Source organism: Ceratotherium simum, chromosome 2 (genome assembly GCF_057802395.1).
Source record: "Ceratotherium simum simum isolate JZ-2026a chromosome 2, ASM5780239v1, whole genome shotgun sequence".
In the NCBI taxonomy this organism is placed as follows: Eukaryota; Metazoa; Chordata; class Mammalia; order Perissodactyla; family Rhinocerotidae; genus Ceratotherium; species Ceratotherium simum.
Genome location: NC_141901.1, coordinates 97,095,666 through 97,116,492, shown reverse-complemented (window position 1 = coordinate 97,116,492; position 20,827 = coordinate 97,095,666). Strand labels below are relative to the sequence as shown.

The following is a 20,827-nucleotide window of genomic DNA, read 5'->3' as shown; positions in this document are numbered from 1 at the left end:
TGAGCCTTCCGAGAGGACCTGTTACGGGGACCTGCGTGTAGTGACCTTGGACACAGAGAAGCCGTGTGTGAGTGAATTTGTGCAGCAGGGTAGAGATGATAAGTTCTGTAAGACTGTAGTATAAGGAGGCTCTGCTACAGCTCTGCATCGTGAAAAACTGTGTTGGCAGAATTAACCAAATCAGAAGGAATCTTGCACCAGAAAGCACTGATTTTGATAATCTAACATTTTACAGAGTCCCACTGGTTTACAGGAAGGTGGCCATCAGGACATTGCTGTTTTTGCTCTGCAAATTCCTCTGCAGGACCAAAAATATATTTTTTAGTGTTTTAGATTACACTTAGCAATAATTTGGAGCACACAGTCCTTCAGTACTTGAAAGTTTAAAAAAGATGTTGTATTTCCTTTCTGGAAGTGATTCTGGTTCTGAGAGCATAAATTTACCATTGCAACCAAATGTGTTGGGCATTCATTTTCAGTCTATTTTTAATAATACGCCAAGCAGGTGTGATTGCAAAAGCCAAATTAAAAAAAAAAAAGCACCACAAATTAAATTGAGAAGGGTCCATGGATCCTATTGTTTATCATGCAAGGTTTCCTTTACACCCAGGATCAGAATCTGAATGCCTCTCATGTGAGAATCGCTGATAAAGCACTCCAATATGAAATGATTACGCAGCATACACATGTTTAAGATAAAATGTGGCATGCTGTAAATTTCACCTTGGAGGAGAGCTGTACAGGGAACCATATTAAGATGCTTTCATCTTTTGAGAGAGAACGTGTGGAACATTATTTCTTCACATATATCCAGACTATTGAGTGGATCTGGGACACTGTCCCCTTTGCTGTGATGTGTTTGGCTTCATTTCATTTTCGTCTGGAGCTGAAGGATGTGGAAGAGGTGGTAGGAGTGTGTAATTCAGGCAGACCCTGCAGACTCCCTCTTTACGATCTGAAGGTTTGCTAAATAATACATTTGAGTGATAATAATTGACTAAATGTGGTAACTGCCTATTTGTCAGAGCTGTGGCAGCACAAGCAATATTTTCAAGTGTTTTCAAGGACATTTCTTATTAAAAAATAGTGTTGCATTTAAAGCAGTCATGCTACCCAGCTGAATTACTTAAAACATTGAGTGGACCACTTTAATCTGATAAAACCTATCAAATCCCATATAGTTTGATTTCTTCTTTTTCTAACATATCCTAAATCCTGACCATTTTAACATCTCTTTGATTGTGGGCAGGAGTCAAGGGAGGAATCTAAAGGAAAGCTAATTGATTGCCGCAGGTTTTGGTAGAAATCAGTGTTCCTTCCTTCCCTTTGTCAGTACCCGCTCCACCCGGGAGCAGTTCCTGCAGAACTTTTTAGCCTAGTGAGCTAAATGGAGATCGTTTCATTTCTTCTCTTTAGTACGCTTTTACCTGGTGTATTTATGAATTATGGACTATAGTCTGCCTTTGTTAGAAGTTTCCCTGTGTTTTTATTTGCATAGCACTGTCTGCATTTACAAGAAAATTTAATGTGCAAGGTATGACATTGGTGGGGCCCCATTTATAATACTCATACCTCATTCGGTCCCCAGAGCTTAAATTTAGTGATACGTTTAGAAATGAGAATAGAGCCTGTGTGTATGACTAGCAGGGCAAGGAAAATGAAACTTTTTTGTGTGTGAAATATAAAAAAACACCAGGCCCTATTTTCAATTAAAAGGAAGATTTTAAAGTTTGCTCTCTGTCATGTTTGATATAAAATGTTCGGGGACAGTGAGGTATCCAGCTTGGTAGCGTGACATGAGTGTGCAGAAGGGAGTGTGGGAGAGGAGAGGGCGGGAAAGGCTGGTGGCTGAGGGACTCGCAGTGCCAGGCTGGGAGCCAGGAATGATTTGTCTTTTCTTTTAATTTTTATTTTTCTTGATAAAGTATACATAAAATAAAATTTAGTGTTTTAACCATTTTTAAGAGCACAGTTCAGTGGTATCAATTACATTCACAAAATTGTGCAACCATCACCATTATCCATTTCCAGAAATTTTCATCATCCCATCTGAAACTCTGTACCCACTAACAATAACTCCCCATTTTCACCTCCCCCCAGCCCCTGACAGCCTCTGTTCTACTTTCTGTCTATGAATTTGCCTATTCTGTGTACCTCATGTAAGTGGAATCATACAATACTTGTTCTTTTCTGTCTGGCTTATTTTACTTAGTATAGTGTTTTCAAGGTTCATCCATGTTGTGGCATGTATCCAAATTTCATTCCTTTTTAAGGCTGAGTAATACTCCATTGTGTGTATGGGCGGTATTTTGTTTATCCATTCATCTGTGGATGGACTTTTGGGTTGTTCCCACCTTGAGCTATTGTGTATAATGCTGTTATGGACATGGGTGTACACATTATCTGAGTCTCTGCTTTCTTTTGTGTCTATACCTAGAAGTGGAATTTCTGGATCATATGGTGCAGGGAAGGTTTTGGGTAGAGGAGGGACACAGTTAGAACTGTGATTTAGAAAGGTGAAATAGGTGGGCCTGAGTAGGGAGGATAGATTCAGCCAGGGTAGAGAAGGGGGAGTCGGGGGGAGAGAGGAGGGGAGACTGAGTCAAGAGCTGTCACAGTGCTCCAGACATCCTTCAGGGAAGGAGGGTGCTGTCTCCCTAATATCCGGCCGAGGGATAATATTCCTGAAGGTGATCCATAGGAAAGGGTCTGCTCCAGAAGGGGGCGTTTTGGCTGGGTGTACCTCTTCTTGGGCTCAAGAGAAGGAAGCTACCGTGGATTTCCCTTGCTCTGTCTCTCGACTTCCTTTCTTACTCTTTCCCCTGGTACAGTCCCCTCAGTCTTGGCCCATCACTGACTGCACGTCTCACCGTAAGGAATGGTAGAGTCCAGGGTGACTTAGGTGGCAAAGCTTGATATTCATTTATCAGTCTCCCCTTACACACCAAATACGTATAAAATCTAAGTGAAAGTCGATGTGCTTGATGTGCAAATAGAGTTTCCAGATGACTGCGCCGGCCGCTCTGGCTGAGTCAATTGCCATCTCTGACCCCCTCCTGTTGAAGTTATGAACTGCTCAACCACAGACTTTTATGTTCTCAGCAGAACCACACCCGGAACCTGATGGAAGGGTGAGATGTTACTGCTCCCACTGTGTTGAGTGAGGAGGTATCAGTGCTTTTGCCAGCTGTGGCCACTAATTTGCCATGGGACCTTGTCATGTCATCTATCTCGGTGTCCACCACAGCGCCTTTCCATCAGTGCTTGTTATTATTGCCAGTGGATGAATGAAGAAGGAGTGAATGGGCAGGATCATGGTAACTCTGGTTCTTCATCTACACGCTGGTACTTGGAGGAGCAAATGTGAGGATGAATTGAAAGTGCTGTGGGTGCAGAAAGCACGCTGCAGCTCAGCAATAGTCATTAATATTGACTTCACACCGTCTGCAGGTTCCTCTAGTCTATACAGGAGCCTACTTACAGCTGGTCCTGTGAGTGGTCCTACCTACAGCTGGACCAGGTCCCTGGTCCTGAGAGAGGCAGGACATAACAAATACATTAGTGTCACAAAAGTTGTTCGGAGACAGACGCGTGAGAGCCAAAGGTGATGGAGTGAACCAGCTGCTTCCCGGGAGATGGCTGGCAGTGGAGGGTTGAATTATAAGGCAGTCAAGTTTTCAGTGAACTTTGGGAGGAGGCAAAGGAAACAGTCCCAGAAAAACTTTCCCAGGGAATCCAGGATCTCGCTGGCATTTTCAACATTAGAAACACATCTTCCACATAAGTCATTTCTTCAACCATGTTTATCTTGGGTGGGGCAAAAAGAAATAACAAATGGAAAATTTAAAAACATTCCTGTCTCTTCTTTCAGAAGGGAGAATGGAGGGAGGGCACAAACTCCTCATTGTATAAATCTTTTTATGTAGCAGTCACATCTTCTCCAAGGATATCAAAGGAACTTGCTTCTTTTCCAACTTGGGTTATGTTGAAATGGATATAAATTGCTATCATTTTAGTGAGGGGAGATTTAGGCACTGTGCTGATACCATCGGTGAGAGGGGAGGTGAGCTAAGAACTCAACAGAAGTACCCACTCTGGCCTTTCCTGTCTGTAGGTGGTTCTCACTGGTGCCCAGTAATAATTCCCAGCGTTCCCTGCCTCAGCCCAGCAGGTAACCTGGGTCACCCACCATGGGTGGATGTGTCCAAGCTATGAGGGACCCCACTATATCAAAACCCAAGCTTGACTGGAAACATACATTTATGAGAGATATTTTGTAATATTCTTCATGTAAAGTTTGCCCTTTTTTACTTTTTCGAACATTTTGATTTACAAAAGCCTTCTCTTTGGGTTAGAATACCTTTAACTAGTTAAACTTACGTCTTCTCTCCCAATGTAGATTGAAAGTATGATTGAATTGGATAAAAATGTGGGTTTTCTCACAACTTTTTTAGTGTATCCAAATTATGAACCTGGTCTAGAAAGGCTCTGGAAACAAGAATACTCGATGTTTTCTTGCCAGAGCCTTCCAGACCCCCAGATCATACACTGTCCTAAAGCTACAAAGTCCAAAAACTATCCAGAGGAATGGCTTTGTCAACAGTGCTGATTCTACTTCAATCATAATATTATTCACAACAACAATAATATTCTACTTTAATATAATAACAACCACCACCACCCACGCTGTAGACGTTCATTACAGAACATCTTTTCTGATCCAATAGACCATCACTTTGTCCATCTGCCTGTTCTAGTGTTTCTGTGCGGTAGCTCTGCATTTGAAGTGAAGTGTGTGTTCTGGATTTCTCTCCTAGATTGGTCGCCTGGTTATTGGACAGAACGGAATCCTCTCCACCCCTGCTGTGTCCTGCATCATTAGAAAGATCAAAGCCATTGGTGGGATCATTCTGACAGCCAGCCACAACCCAGGAGGGCCCAATGGAGATTTTGGAATCAAATTCAATATTTCCAATGGAGGTGAGTTTGCATCGTTTTGAGGATATGTTATGTTATGTTCAGTAGGCTGAACCAATCACTGAGGCCTTGGGAGGCCAGGGTTCTGGTTCTGATCCCTAGCAAGGGGGTTCTTTATTCCCTTTTGGTGAAAATGAAATGCTTTTCATGCTGCTGTACCTGAATGTGCGGAGCCATGCTTGGATGGTCATTAACATAATATTTTCTTTTAGAAAATCCTGATACTTTGCTGCTTGAGTGATGGAGTGGCAGATGTGCTAGTGAAGAGGAATTGATGAGTTTCGTGTCCTTTCTGTGTCCCTGTCAGCTGCACAAAATGACCACTGTCTGCTGTTTGGTTTCCAGGTCCTGCTCCGGAAGCAATAACTGATAAGATTTTCCAGATCAGCAAGACGATTGAAGAATATGCCATCTGCCCCGACCTGAAGGTAGACCTTGGAGTCCTGGGAAAGCAGCAGTTTGACCTGGAGAACAAATTCAAGCCCTTCACAGGCACGTTGACTTTCCTCCTGTCCTGCCTGCCCCTAGTTCCAGCTTGAGCGATTTCCCTCTCGAGGTTTCAACGACGTGGGTCTGCAGCCTTGGAACACTTGTCGTCACGAGGCTGTGCGTGCCTGCGTTAGCCCATCTGGAATGGGGTCTGGGAGTCTAGAGACCTGGACGCCTTGGGCCCGGCCAGGGCTCAGCTGTGTGACCTTGGGGAAAGTCATTTCTAAATCTCAAGGCCTCAGTTTCCACACCTGTGACACAAACGGCCTTGACGAGAAGACCTATAAGATGACCTTCATGGCTAACTTTTACTGGGCTTTTATTATGGGCCAAGCTCTTAGATGTGTTATCCCATTTTATTCTCGCAGCGCCCCTGTGAGGGCAGCACCGTCGGACTCACTTTCTCCAGATGAGGAGACACAGGCCAAGCGAGCCTGAGTGTAGGCTCCAGGTCACGTAGTCGGCGTGTGGTGAGCTCAGGTCAGACGCAGGTGTGACTCCAAAGCCTGGGCTTGGACTTTTCATTCCTGCATAATATTCAGTGAGGTCAAATTAGAGCGTTTTGGGGCTAAATTGAAACTCCCTGTGTAGGCAGTGGTGGTAAACATTTTGTTGTTGAATCCCAATATGTTGAATTAACAGTAATCGGTGGAATCATGTTTATCAAGTTTTTCGTGTTAATAAAGCGAGGATGACAGGGTTGGCAGTGAGACCGCGTTCTAACTTTGCTCTACCCTGTATCTATCCTCTGGACTGCGACCTCATGGAACACGTGTTTTGTCTGAACCTACCCATCGAGAGCTGACAGTCACATCCTAACCGAGAGAGATGGCTCTTTGGTTCATCTTGAAGACATTCTTAGGGTTTAGGAAACACCAGTAGAGAATTTCTTAAACTCTTAGTGTTTTGAAAATGTTCACTCCCCTGAACATCCACAACGACAGAAATACTAAGTTCTCATTTGTTTTTTTCCTTTAGCAGTGCATGTGAGGAGTGATTCATTAAAAAATTTTTTTCCTACGTTTTACCATTAAGTCTTGATGGCAGTGGGCCTGGAGGAAGGGAGGGAGAGGAAAGTAGGTGTTACATTTTCTGTTATTTATGACACCAAAATGCACTTCTCATGGACATGGACGGGGAGTCGATGTGGCAGCGTAGCAGGGCCCACCGTCAGGCAGCCTCCATCGGAATGCCCTTGTGCCCCGTCCCGGCCGGGTGGGCAGAGTGCTTGACCTTTCTGCCCTTGAGCTCCCTCGTCTGTAAAACAGCACTAAGAACATTTACCTCTCAGGAAAGCTGTTAGTATTGAATAAGAGATCATGTCACAGCCCTGGCATGTTGGAGCGGCATGATAATTGTCCTTTCAAAATAGCTACTGCGTGTTTACAGCACGATAATCATTTCAAAGGATAACATTTCTCAATGTGTTTATTTCTTCCATCTTTTAATGTTCCTTGTTTTCACAGTGGAAATTGTGGATTCGGTGGAAGCTTACGCTACGATGCTGAGAAACATCTTTGATTTCAGTGCGCTGAAAGAGCTGCTTTCTGGTCCAAACCGGTTAAAGATCCGAATAGATGCCATGCATGGAGGTATGGAGCCATTTCTCTTCCATTCCCTCCTCTCAAAGACATGAAGCTGGGGCTGGCCTGGTGGCGTAGCGGTTAAGTTCGCGCGCTCCGCTTCAACGGCCCGGGGTTCGCTGCTTCGGATCCTGGGCGCGGACCTACTCACCTCTCCTCAAGTCACGCTGAGATGGCATCCCGCATAGAAGAGCTACAACTCTACAACTATGATACACAACTATGTACTGGGGCTTTGGGGGAAAAAAAAGACAAAGAAAAAAGAGGATGATTGGCAATAGATGTTAGCGCAGGGCCAATCTTCCTCAAAAAAAAAAAAATGAGCTAATCCTTAAAAGATATGAAGCTGCTCTCTACTATGTGTATCCCGGTGCTTTAACAAGCCTTTTCTTAAGACTCTCTCTGTTTGACGGTTTTTAAACAGTTATTTGGCAACCATTTCAGAGCAATATTGGTGCAGATAAAAATCTAATTGTGTACAGCAAAAATGGCAGAGGCATTCCTCATGGTAAGGTAGTGTGAAGGTCGGTGTCTCCACATTAAGCATCAGGTTCTGAGTAACATGCAATAAGTTTTTGTGGACACTTCCTCCCCTCAGAAGATATCTTACATTCTTCCTAAATGCCTCCATCTGTTTCCGAGGGGGGCCGTCATTTGCTAGATGTGGTAAACACGCTCCTGAGCCCCACACCCCCTCTCGCCTGCCCCCGCAGGCACCTTTTCTTAGAAGAGAACAAGAGCACACTGCGGATGAAATTCAGGAACAGCAGGGTCTGTGACTCTCCCTCTTCTTCTGTGGGTTGTGGCCAGGTCAGTGGAGACGGCAGCTGTCATCGTGAACCAGAACCATCATTTTCTTGCATGTAGGAATATAGGAATTCTTGAGCACTTAGGTTGTTTATTGGCTTTGTAATAATTTAGAATTTTAGAGTTCTTGAGTGGCAAGGATTCTCCTGGTGTTGGGATCTAGCTGCCTGCCTGTGCTTGAACCCTTTTGATGATGCTGTCAGGGCCCCTGCTACACTGCAAACCACGATTAGAAAACCTTCTCCTGGGGGGCTGACGTCTTCCGTCCCTGAAACCCAAGTTCTCCCCTTGGTCCTAAGTTGCCTCTGAATAAAGAACAGGTCTGCTTCTTTATTCAGACAAAAGCTCTTCTGTCCTTTCAAACCATTCAACAGACCGGTATTGAGTGCCTTCGACGTATGCTCGAGGGCAGGCAGGGACTCGGCAGACGACTTCCTTCAAGGAGCTCATGAGGTTTGGGGAGGTGAGGTAGGAGAAGACTAACCACTGCCAGGCCGCACAGTGAGGGTTACACCGAATTTCAAGTGTTTTCTTTGTGGTGGGGAAGAAGGCCTCGTTTGCGTGAGTGTCGAGAAAGGTTTCCTGGAAGAAGTGGCAGCCAACTCAGCTTTTACGGAAGAGAGGTCTAGGGTGGTGGAAGGTCAAGTGGTGGTCGTCCCAGCCGAGGCAGTGGCTGTAGCAGATGGGCGAAGACTTAGAAACAGGTGTCCCGTTAGGGGAATGAGGAGAACCTGGGCTGGCGTGGGCCGCAGGCTTGTGATGGGGTATTCGCAGGAGAAGGTGGCCACGAAGTGGACGTCTCTCCGTAGGCCTTTCCGTTCCTCGAATGCCTCACTTTCTCAGTTCCCTCACAGCCCTGGCTGCCTTGACCTCGTTCTGTCCTTGGCCTCCTCCACCTGTGGCCCTAATGGGAGACACATGTTCTACACTGTTCTGACCTCTGCGGCATATGCTGGTGTCAGGACCTTCCTTGAAGGAAACGCATTCTCAGCATTTGAGATGAGTGTTCCTGGTGGTTATATTAAATGTTACCATAAAGTATGGGACTGGTTTTTCCCGTTCGTTGTTACTGTTTTTTGTTTGTTTGTATTCTTTTAATCAGTTTGTCAGAGAGCTGGAGAGTGTAGAAAGATAAGGGCTCTGAATCCCAGCTCCCACTCCTATGAGCTGGATAAGTTTAGGTGAAAGCTTTGTCTTAGAACTGTCAGTTGGAGGTGATGATCACGATGCCAACATTCACAACCTACGTGTGGTACAGCTCTCTGTGCTCCATATCTATTAACTCACTTAATCCTCACATCATCCCTGTTAGGCCCTACTATTAAATCCTCATTTTGCAGATGGGGTAGACAGAGGAACAGAGAAATGAAATAACTTACACAACATCGCACAGCCAGTGATTGGCAGAGCTAGGATTTGAACTCGGATGCTGTGGTGACAGAGTCCAGGCTCTTAGATGCTAAGCTGTGCCACCTCGTGGGCCTTTTTGAAGGATGAGTGAGAAAGTGGTTGAAGGGCACCTGGCACAGCTGTGCAGTGGGGCCTCCCTTCCTTCCCCCACTCTTTCCTTCATCCACCGGCCCCACACTTTCTAGCCTAATCTCTCGTTATTCCTCCTTGTAAACTTTTCGACTCCAGGCAGACTTGTCCCTCCACTAGCCCCTGGATACAGTTCGCATGGTCTCATTGTTGTTCATGCCGTTCTCACTAGAACTCCTCCACCTCATCCCCCGATCCTCACGTACTTTAGTAAGTTTTATTTTCTGATTCTTCATTTCGTGCTTTATGTAGTTGTGGGACCGTATGTGAAGAAGATCCTCTGCGAAGAACTCGGCGCCCCTGCAAACTCAGCCGTGAACTGCGTTCCTCTGGAGGACTTCGGAGGCCACCACCCTGACCCCAACCTCACCTACGCAGCTGACCTGGTGGAGACCATGAAGACAGGAGAGCATGACTTTGGGGCTGCCTTTGATGGAGATGGGGTGGGTACAGGTGCACTTAAGTGAACTCGGATGCAGGCCAGGCCTGATCCCACAGAGGGGAAAGGTGGGCTGCTTCTGTCAGACCCTCTGGGCCTAGTGGTCCCTCATTGCACCTGGGGCCAGGGCTCATTTACTCTTAGAAGACCCTCTGGAACAGAATCTGAGTCCTCGAAATGTAGCCCAGGTATTTAATTGCAGACATTCAAGTGTGCTGGGAGTGGCAGGGTGGTTAGGGCCTGGTCGTGATGTGATGACTAGTGCCTCAGGAGCCGGTGGGTTCTTGATACTTGTCCTAAGGTAGGTTTCTGCTCTCAACCAGCAGCTGGCTACTAATTTAGTTTCTGGAAAGGGTTTTGGACTTATCCCCATTCATTCCTTCACGTTAGCTGAATGATGGAACTTTAATGAGAGAATTGACCTTTATTCCTTCTCTACGATTAATACCAAACTGTATAAACAGCTGACATTCCTCGCTCGCTGTGATCGCCCCTCCCCTCTGGGAGACAGGTGGTGGTTCCGGAGTTTGGAAAAGGTCTGGGAGGTTCAAGTCAGCTGGCCGCTGGAGGGAGAGCAGAGTGTTCGGCCCAGAAGTGGTATTCGGCTTGCTCTTTAATTCAAAACAGTTTCAGCCCTTGGGCGTGGAGGAGCCGTTGGCCCAGTGGTACTGTACGGATCCAGGAGAAACAAGATCCAGTGTTCAGAACCCAGTATGAATACATGGACCAGTTTTGAATTTTATAAACCCCCATGTAAGATAGTCTGATTGAAAGATCTTCCTTTGAATCCCCTTCTCCCAAAGGATCGAAACATGATTCTGGGCAAGCATGGCTTCTTCGTGAACCCCTCAGACTCCGTGGCTGTCATTGCTGCCAACATCTTCAGCATTCCGTATTTCCAGCAGACCGGGGTCCGTGGCTTTGCACGCAGCATGCCCACCAGCGGGGCCCTGGACCGGTAGGTCTCTCTGTTCCCTTGGCCCTCCCCGGGCCCTTCTCTGTGCCTGGGACACTCGTGCTCCCCTTTCAGCCAGGGCATCTGATGCATAGGAGGTGCTGAATAAGTGCTTATGTTGCGACGGATGGGTGAGTGTGTTTCTGGATCAGATGTCCCCCTATTCCCATAGCCCTTCTCCATCCCTGCACTCACCCACCGACCTGAGTGCCTGCTTCCTTGACTGTCTGCCCTCCTTGACTCTAACCTTCTGCAGGGAAAGGACTGTCTTATTCACCGTCCTAAACTCTGCCTGACCATAGTGTGCCTGGCACATAGTAGGACAGACATACACATCATTTAAAAAATGAATGACTGAATGTTAATGAAGAAGTGAGTGGCTGGCGTTGGCGTTGTAGGGAAGACATGATTCTGGAGAATCCTCTCCTTTGGCAGTGTGCACAGAGCTTGGGTGAAAGAGTAGTTTGGAGTAAAATCATTGTTTCAAACGAACTTTCAAAGAAACATTCCTCATCCACCCCTCCTCGGACACCCATGCACACAAATACTCACTTGTCCAAAATCTACATGAACAGAAGGCTCAAATAGTTAAAAAAAAATTACATTCAGTTCTTACGAGAAAGAAGGCACCCAGTGACAATAGACAGTTGATATCTCTGCTTTGCTTATCTGTTTATTTGTATCACCTCATTTACATCTAAGACAAATAAAAGTATAAGTAATAGATAATAAATGAGGAATAAAATTAATTAGGACATGTTGGGTACCCAGTGAACCTTTGCTGAAGGAATAGATAAAGAATGAGTCAAGGAATAAAAGTAAAGATCAGAGAAGAAAGCAGAATGTGTATATCTAGGCTCTTAGAATAATAACTCGTGTTTATTGAACATGACCTTGTGTTAGACAGTAAGTACTTTGTATGTTTTAAGTCATTGAACTCTCAGAGCAGCCCCATGAGGTGAATGCTGTATGTGACCCCACTTTACAGGGGGGAAGACAAAAGGACGAAGAAGTTAAGTAATGTGCCCGAGGTCACCCAGCTGATAAATGGCTGAGCAGGATTTGAACCCAGAACCTCTGCTCCCCACCACAGGCCATGCAGTGGTCTCCTAGTGTGAGGTGGGGTGGGGCGTGTCACAGAATCAGTGCTGGCTTCACTTCAGCTGACAAGACAGTGAGAACTAATGTTCATACAGTGGTCTGTAGTGTACATGGAGCCTTTCCACATTCACCATCTCAACTGATCCTTATTTTAAAGAAGAGGAAACAGAAGGTCAGAGAAGTCAGCAGTCTTGTCCAGGACCCCACAGCTAAATCTGTGCTAGGATTAGAACCCGGTGCTTCTGCCTGCTCTTCCTACATCTGCATTTGTGAGCTGGCTTCCACCACGCTATTGTGCGTGAGACCTATCAGGTCCTGGAAAACCTTCTGTGTCGTCCAAGAGCAGGTGAATTCCAATTTCTGGAAAAATTGATAATCCACGTATAGAGTCACAACAGAAATACCTCATTACCCAGATAAAATTTATTGTACTTCCAGTTTTCAAAATCATAAATTAATTTTCCTCAGATGTTAAAATGTAAACATGACATTGTCTTACTAGCAATAAGGCGAGGACTCTGGAAAGGAAACCCCACTACAACGGGGAATGAAACGTAGGTTACTTTCCTGTCAGAGGGAAAGGGATCTAAAAAAAGGTTTTAAACAGTCTAAAGAATATGTAGGGAGAAGTAAAAGATGTGTTGGGGGGACCAAGGATCAGCGTGGGTGACGTTGGTGCAAACGGGAGGCCCCACGGGCACTGTCCTCAGGGCCTTCTGGTGAGCTGAGAGGAGCACGGACGGGCAGCTGATAGCGGGCAGTCAGTCACCCTGGCTGTGTGACCCTGGGCTGATCACGTAACATTCTAGACCTTGTTTCCTTCTCTGTAAAATGCTGACCTCCTAGACCCAGTATCCTCTGATTCTGTGATACAAGTGCATCAAAACATCCTTTTGCTCTTTATAGAATGTAGTTGCAGTCTGTATCCAACACACGTGGGCTTCAATAGCCTGAAAAACAGCCTGGCACATTTTGCTACTATTGCTTCTTTTAAAATATTAAACTCAGTGATCTGAATTAATTCTTTCTTTCTCCACTCCTCCCCCCTCCTCTGACTCCACATATAATAGCCCATTGTGCATAACCTTTCTCTTACAATATTCCACCAATCTCAGAATTGTGTATTCCTCTGAGCAGTGCTAAATGAGACCCTTGGTTACAATAACGGTTGCTATTTTCCATCCCTCACATGGCTATACTAACAGTCCTGTTGTGATGTAACTTTGATTTCATGCCTTCGAAGGGTGGCTAACGCTACAAAGATCGCTTTGTATGAGACCCCAACTGGCTGGAAGTTTTTTGGGAATTTGATGGACGCAAGCAAACTGTCTCTTTGTGGGGAGGAGAGCTTCGGGACCGGTAAGTGGGCAGTCCTGCCCGGCCGTTTCTTCCCTCTAAACACGCCTCGCAGTGAAAGCTTAGATGCTAGGGCAGCACTGAAATAGCATTGGGAGCTCATGTGTCCTAATCAGGACACAGGTTATTTATAACAGCTCTGAGGACGTGGACGCATTTTGAAAAACAGCAAGTGTGTGCAGCCACGGAGGGCTAATTTTACTTCCCAAGGATCCCATCTACCGAGACAGGAAGTTTGAGGGCCTCCTCGGCAGCGTGGTCGTTGAGTCTGTAGGGATTAAACAGAGTGGTAAACATAGTTTTCTTCCCTCAGTGGTCAAGGAAACCTTTATAAATGTTTTCATTTCTGGGAAGAAATACAGTGGAGCGAGTCAGTTTTTCATTTTTCTTGAAGAGGAGGTTTCAGCACAGCATTTAATCTTTCTCTTTAATAGACCCAAGTTTTCTATAGCAGCAAATTGTGATTTGTTAGGGTTAAATGAAGGAAGACCATTAGGGTGGAACTGAGTTGCGAGGGGATCAAGAAATTAAAAATATGTCCTTGTCCATGAGGACGTATGTGTAGGTTGTGGTACAAGGCAAGAGTGGAACGTGGGGTGCTTTGGGAGATGTCCCAAGACCCCTAGACCCCACTTCTGTGCCGCCCCTCCTCTTCTCTGACTGTCCCAGCATTGACCTGAAGTCCCACCTCCATGGCCTTCCTGATTACCCCATCCTACCCACGTCAGTCTCTCTCTTTATCAAACATCATTCAGGCGTGTAGCCCTCCCCCACCTGTTGGTCTCCAGCCAGGTTGCAAGGTACTTCATGGCCACGTTTCTTGTCCTCTCAATAGTCTCTCTACCCAGTATTTTGAAGTAAAAGGATGAGTCTTCTCGGTGCTTCAGTACTCTGCTTCCATCCTTTAGTAAAGAAAAGAAGATCAAAACCAGGCATTCTGTCAGCCTTGCAATTGAGTTGCAGTTAATGTGGGTTAAATAGAAGAGAATCTTGATTTCATTTCTTTTCCAACAAGTCTGGGAGTGGGGTGGGTAGAATGAGTTGGTAAATTTGAGGCACCTGTTAACAAAGTTCTAAGCAATTTAATATCCTTGAGGGAGTGGCAGTACTCCTTGGTAATGAATTGACTTGATAGCATTAGAGGGTATTAAGAAAGACGGGTGAGTCTTGGGGTTGAACAATGTCCACAAAGCAGGCTCGATGACTTCCCAAGGTTCTTGTCCTTTGGTCTGAGCATACGAGGCCACTGCTTAGTCCTTTCTGACCTCGTAAAACATGGATGGTGCCACGTAATTCCGTGGGATACTGGATGAATGCCCAATGAACCTGTGAGGTGGTCTCCTCCCATGAAATCCCTCCAGCGTTATCCTGTGCAGTGATACTCGTCCTTCTTCTTTAGGGGTGAAGCTGTCTTTGAAGGCAGGCACCATGTCTTAACCTTTGGTTTCCTAACCTCGTGTACCTGTGTCAGTGCTGAGCCTAATGAGAAAAGAAAAGCCTAGAACAAGGTTTCCCATGGTGTTTGGGTGTGTGGAAGGATACTAACTCCATGAGAGGGTTCGGGGTTCAATGAAAATTGGGAGACTTGGATATTCACAATGATATTAGCATTTGAAGATTCCAGAATATTCGACTGTAAGGAATCCTGTTTGTACAGTTTTACCTAAGCATGGTTCACTGCATATCTCCTTTTCTGGTGGTCTATCCAGTAACACCTGCCCCACAGACCCGTGTAGGGAGCACTGGGCAAGGTGGGTCAGAGGCCTGGAGCCAAGAAGGAGTCCCCGGTGTTGACTGGCTGGGATCAGCCTGAAGACGGGACAGCCCACGCTGCTCCCCTCTCGCCTGACAGGCCTTCAGATGCTGGCGGCAGCTTGCAGGTCCGGTCCTCTCCAGGCTACCCGCCCTGAGTTCTCCAGCTGTCCCTCGCTTCACCTTGTCTGTGTACCCAGCGCCAGCTTCTAGGTGCTTCCAAGTTCACCACTGCCCCTCGTAGAAGATCATGTCCGGAACTGAGCCCAGATCCTCCAGGACTGACCTGACAAGTAAAAAGCAGATTGAGAAGATTATGTCTAGAGAACTGGGCACTGTACTTTTCTTGATAGAACTTTCTATTATGTTAGCTTTTAGGACATTTCGTAATACTGTTTAGCCCATGTAATGTTGCGGATAATTAAACCTCTTTAAGTTTTTACTCGAGGAGCATTTGCCAAGAAAAGTCCCCCATGTTACATTTGTGGAGTTGACTTCTCTGAACCCAAGTATTAGACTTTAAACTATTCCTTGTTTAAGTTTCTTCTTGTTTATTTATTTATAAACCCACTCAACAGACACTAAGTGCCAACCATGGCTTTATCTTCCTTCTCATATCTTTCACATCCAAAGAGAGAATGCATCATGAGAATAATCCACAAGCTCTTTCAATCTCTCTTTGAAAAAAGAAAATTGTTCTGTAATATTTCTGAGATAAACATTTTAAAAACCAGGCTGCCTAGCCAGCGGTCTCCACGGCTGTGGATGAGTGCCGCTGAACTTAACTGCCCTTCTGATCTCCTTATTTATGGGGAGCTCGTTTCCACCGACTGTGTCCCTCACCAGCGAGTGCTCCCAACGGTTCCTTCACCGAGTTTCTCAGGGTGGACATGAGTGATTCTACAAGCTTTGAAATATTTGAATTCTGCAGCTTAATTGGGTACAGGGTAATTTATTTCTGTATTTTTCCAGACGAGAGCAGAGGCACTTTCTCAGGAAAGCCTCCCTAACCTTCCAGGGCGGGTCAGGTCCCCTTGTCATTGGGGTTCATGGCACCACACACTTCTCCTTTGTCACACACGTTGCAGCTGTAATTTTATAGTTGTTTGTGATTATTTGGTTAATGTCTGTTGGCTCCATTGGACTGCAAGTTCCATGAGGACAGGAGTCACGTCTGCCTAATTCTCCATTGTATCCCCAGAGCCTCCTGTAAAGCATAGAATAGGTGCTCAGCAAACACTTGTTAAATGAACGAGTGAACACACTATTCACTTGGCACCCTCCATTTAGACCAACTGAATCCTGGTGTTGGAGAGGAAAGGACTTTAAAAGCCATTCCATATAATTTCCTGTGTGTCGCTGGACTCACAGTTGACCATCAGTTTTCTTCTGCTGAAACACCCACCTCGGTGGGGAATTCCCACCTCCCCTCTTGCAGCAGTCTGGGACTTGTGGGGACTCAACACAACTCCCACTGCATAGTCCAGTGCTGGGGACTCAAGGTCTTTTTGAGATGAGATGAACTTTTATAGAAGAAAAGGAGAAGTTTACTTGCAAAGAGGTGCAAAGGAGTCAGCCTTCAGAGGAACGGGCTCACCAAGTAAAACAAACCACCAGCATTTAAAAGCATAGGGCATAGTATTACTAATGTTCCCAAGCAGACATGAGTCTGTTTATGGTGGAGAAACAGCAGCTGTCCCGTGATTATCGTGGCCACAGAGGCGAGGACACGTCCGCAGACGTCAGCATCACAAACGCCAGGGAGAAAGGTGTTTTGTTAGACACTCGGAAATGGGCACCAGAACTGGACGGGGGAACCTGTTATTTTTGGTTGATCTCATGGTACAAAGTTATTTTTCCCCCTAACTGTGGATGACGATGTACGTGTTTATACACAGTGGGGGAGGGCAAAATGGCCAGTTCTATCCCACCTTCAACTTGTTGGGAAATTGGGAAGGACACAGAAAGTGAAGTCACTGGATAGAGTAGAATGTCACTGCTTTTGAAACTCTTCCTCAGGGGATGGGGGGCTTGGGAAGAGGGATGGGAAACCAGATTGAAGATCAACTTAGTGTCACCAGGAAATATGCCAGCAGATTGTGATCTGGTCGCGTCTAGGGGTCAGCAGTATTTTTTCCTGCCCCGTCTTTAAAAGGTCCTAGTGATGATGCATCTTATGGGAGTGATAACTTGAAGAAGGGCAGATCAATGCTTTGCAGATTTCTTTTCATTTTAATTTCTTATAAAAGTCCTTCATGTTTGTACTTCTTTTCATCAACTCATTCCTCAAAGTTTATTGAACTTCGACAGTATCCCCAACACTGAGTTAGGCTCAGGGGACTCAGTGTGGGGGCGCGACCTCCCTGTGGAGGCTCCGTGGAGTCCACATTTGGAGAAGGAGGTCAGACCCTGGCCGGGTAATGAGCAGTGTGCAGAGTGATGGAGGGCGCAGTGCGGGGGCTCTGGGAGCCTATCCTCAGGCACCTGACCTGGTTCTGGGGTGGGGGTGAGGTTTTCTGTCTAGTTCTGCCCATTCTAATCTGCATAGCTCTTGAGTAAATTTTCCTGTAGGTGAAGCCTCTGCGGGAAGGGTAGAGCATCCCGTCTCTGGAGATTTCCCAGACAGAATACGCCAATGGAACTAGAGTGATGTCCTGATTAGAACTCAGTTAACTGTTACCTGCACGTCTGTCTCCCTCACCCGTATATCTGTGCTCGCCTGTGCGGCAGGTAACCTGTCTTATTCATCTGGGTATTCTCTCATGTGCTTGGAACATGGTGGGCACAGATTCATATTTGTTAAGTATGAAATGGAGTTGGGGTTAAGACACAGTTCCTGCCCATCAGGCGCTTACTCCCTTCCTCCAAAGGAAACAAGGTTCCAGCGGCAGTCACGACGCAGTGCAGGATTCATTGCCAAATGGAAAGTCTGGGGGTTGCTGGGGGAGAGCCCCCTGAGGGCTGGAGTGATCTGGAACACGCTGCCTGAGGAGCTTACCCTTCCTTTCAGAGTGAAGTCATTTGTGCAGTGGAAGCCACAGAGGACAGGACTGTGGACAGAGCAGGTCTGCTGAACCTCCCGCCAGTCTCCTGGGCTCTGACCATCCTTTGGGCGAATCCTTGAGAGCTGACAGTATGCCAGGCACCAGCTGGGACACACTCATAGTCTAGGGTGGGGTGAGAACAGACAGGGTCTGACAGAATAGGGGTCAGAGCAGAGGGCAACGAGGAAGGTGTGCTGGATGGCGGAGTTGAAAGGAACTGCAGGCTCATAGGTATATGTGGAGTGGAAATTTCCAGGCAGGCAGATCAGCATGTTCAGGAGACTGAAGGAGAGAGAGGGATAGGCAGAGAAAGAGACGGAGACAGAGACAGACAGACAGACGCTAGTGATTCTAGAAAACTCCATGTTGCTCTTTTTCAGCTGCCACGTCTGCATTCGCAGACCTGTCACCTGGCAGGGGCCCGGGCACTGCCGAGATCCCCATACCGAAAGATGGAACCTAATCCCTAAGCTGTTAGCGTGTGGCTCACTCAGCAAGGGTTGACATTTTTCTTGGCTGAGACCTGGAGTGTGCCCTGACTGAGCCGAGTTTACACTTGTCACAAGGTGCTGATGAGGCCCAAGCAAAGTGACAGGTGTTTGAAGATGCGGAAAGGACAGCATTTCCATGCGCTCAGTTGGTTCCTGAGCTGGACCAAGTATGAAGAGACCCCTGCAAAATCTGGCGCTGCCTTTGTGTCGGCCCGGGCTGGTGCTGCTTGCTGGCGGTGTCTCCTTTTTCTCGTAGTTAAGTGAGCTTGGCTGCTTTCACCTTTTTTAAATTCAAAAGAATGATGCCAGTAATTCATATTCGTAACAGGAAAATTAGATAAGGAAGAAGAGAAAGCACTGTAATCCCACTGCCCAGAGAAAAGAGCATATTGGGTTATATTTCATTATCTTCCCCAATATGTACAGCTAAGGGACGTTATTTTTGAAAGCTTAATAAGGTAGTGGAAAGTATTAATTTTCCCTAAAAGTTTTCTATTTTTCCCTTATTAATAGTATCTTGCATCTGTATAGTACTTAACAGTTTATAAAGTATTTCTACTCTATCACAGTAAAGTCACAATTGAGGGAGACAGGTAACATTATTCCCATTTTACAGTCAAAGAAACTGAGGCTCAGAGACGTTAAGTGACTTGTCCAAATTCAAACAGCGTTTAAGTGACAAAGTCTCAGATTCAGGTTTTCTGACTCTTAAGTATAAAGCATTTTCCATTGAACCACAACTGCAAAAACAGCAATAGCTTTAGAAACACACACACACAGCACTGCCCTTTTTTCATTAGTAACTTGTCATCATTCATCAGAACCCTAAAGAAAATGAGATTTACCCAGATTTCCTGAGTATTAGGCAGAGTCATCCAGAGTTTTGATACATCCACAGTGATTAGTGAGATTAATCAGAATTTCCAAAGAGGCTGGGAATGTGCCGATGGGATAGAATGTTTGTTTATGTTATCCAAGGCAGATAGAGAGTTTGTTTATAATATTAGGTGTGTGATTTAGTTATCTGTAAGTAACTTGATCAGAGTTGGGTAAGATTTTTAGATTTTATTTTCATTTCCACATAAAGGAAAGCCAAATTCTTTACTTACAGCTGGAAAAGCACAAAAGAACAATGCCCGCCCCCCCACCATGCTTTCAGTCTAGCCTAAAAAAAGAAAAGAAAAAGGAGGAAGAAACCCTAGGAGAGCGCAGACAAATAATTCCAAGCTGTATATTCTGTCATGAATTCTCAATATATTGGGGAAGCTGCCAGGCCCTTGCTTCTCAGGATGAACTATTGCCAAAACATATCATCATTTGCAAAAACTGTAAGGATCAGAGAGCTAACTTTTTGTCCCTTGAGATAGCAGAAAAGGCAAGTAAAAGTCCATAGATATAAAATAGGTAAACATTTCCAAAATTTGTTATATAAAGCGCTAGAAGTATTGCCTACTATCTGTGGTTTTGCCAGCATCCAGGACTGTTTTTCCTAAAAGCAATATCTTACTGAAGAGAAAATCTTTTGAAAAAAAAAAGTCGTATGTTTTTATGAACCAAAAAGAGAAAGAGAAAATGTTGGAGTAGATTAATTCATTCATGCACTTCTTCGCTATTAGTTATTTACCACATCCCATGTGCCATGTTAATCACCAGACTTAGTCACAAGGATAAATAAGAGATGCCTCCAAGAAATGCACAGTTAGTGAGGTGAAAGGCTCGTAAATAGATGATTGAAGCTCAAGGAGGATGACACTGCACCAGATGCTTAGAGTGGTTGCTGTAGGAGAAGGAGAAAGTAGCTCATCACTGCCCAGGGACGCTGGGAGCTGGTCTCAGAGAGGACGTTTGAGCTGGGTGTGAAAGGATTAAGGGGAAGTAACAAACCTACCTCATGCCCACTGCATCGCCAGCACTGTGCTAGATACTCCTGACAGTTCTAAGGAGACCAAGACGCCGGGGAGGTCGAAAAGGGCCGACGGGCACGTAAAGAAGTCAACGTGTGATAATATGCAAAGCACCACTAGAGAGAGACGGTACTGAGTCCTACTCAGCAGTCGGAAAGTGGAGCTCAATGTCGGCTGCTTTTTTTTAAAATAGGAGGTTAAAGGGAAAAGTGTGAGTTCTGTTCCACGTCAGGCTCTTGGGAAAGGGTCTCGATGCACGTAAGCACCTCCAGAGGAGCCATCTGGTTATTTTTGTAAAGATTTTAGCAAGGACCTGAGCAGGAGGCAGATGAGCCATGGTTTCTTTAACCAAATCCCCATCGGTTAAAGAGAGATGTCCTGGGACTGGGG

The 20,827-nt window shown here is 45.7% G+C and overlaps 1 protein-coding gene across 2 annotated transcripts in view; it reads left to right on the top strand.

Annotated features, from left to right (window-relative positions):
* Nucleotides 1–20,827, top strand: part of PGM1 (phosphoglucomutase 1) — a 59,376-nt gene that overhangs the window by 28,024 nt on the left and 10,525 nt on the right. For both annotated transcript variants that reach the window (XM_004431448.3, XM_004431447.3), the window contains exons 2-7: nt 4,818–4,980; nt 5,323–5,469; nt 6,933–7,058; nt 9,648–9,838; nt 10,638–10,792; nt 13,134–13,249. In XM_004431448.3, coding sequence (XP_004431505.1) covers nt 4,818–4,980; nt 5,323–5,469; nt 6,933–7,058; nt 9,648–9,838; nt 10,638–10,792; nt 13,134–13,249 — 898 coding nt within the window. The remainder of the gene's footprint in view (nt 1–4,817; nt 4,981–5,322; nt 5,470–6,932; nt 7,059–9,647; nt 9,839–10,637; nt 10,793–13,133; nt 13,250–20,827) is intronic.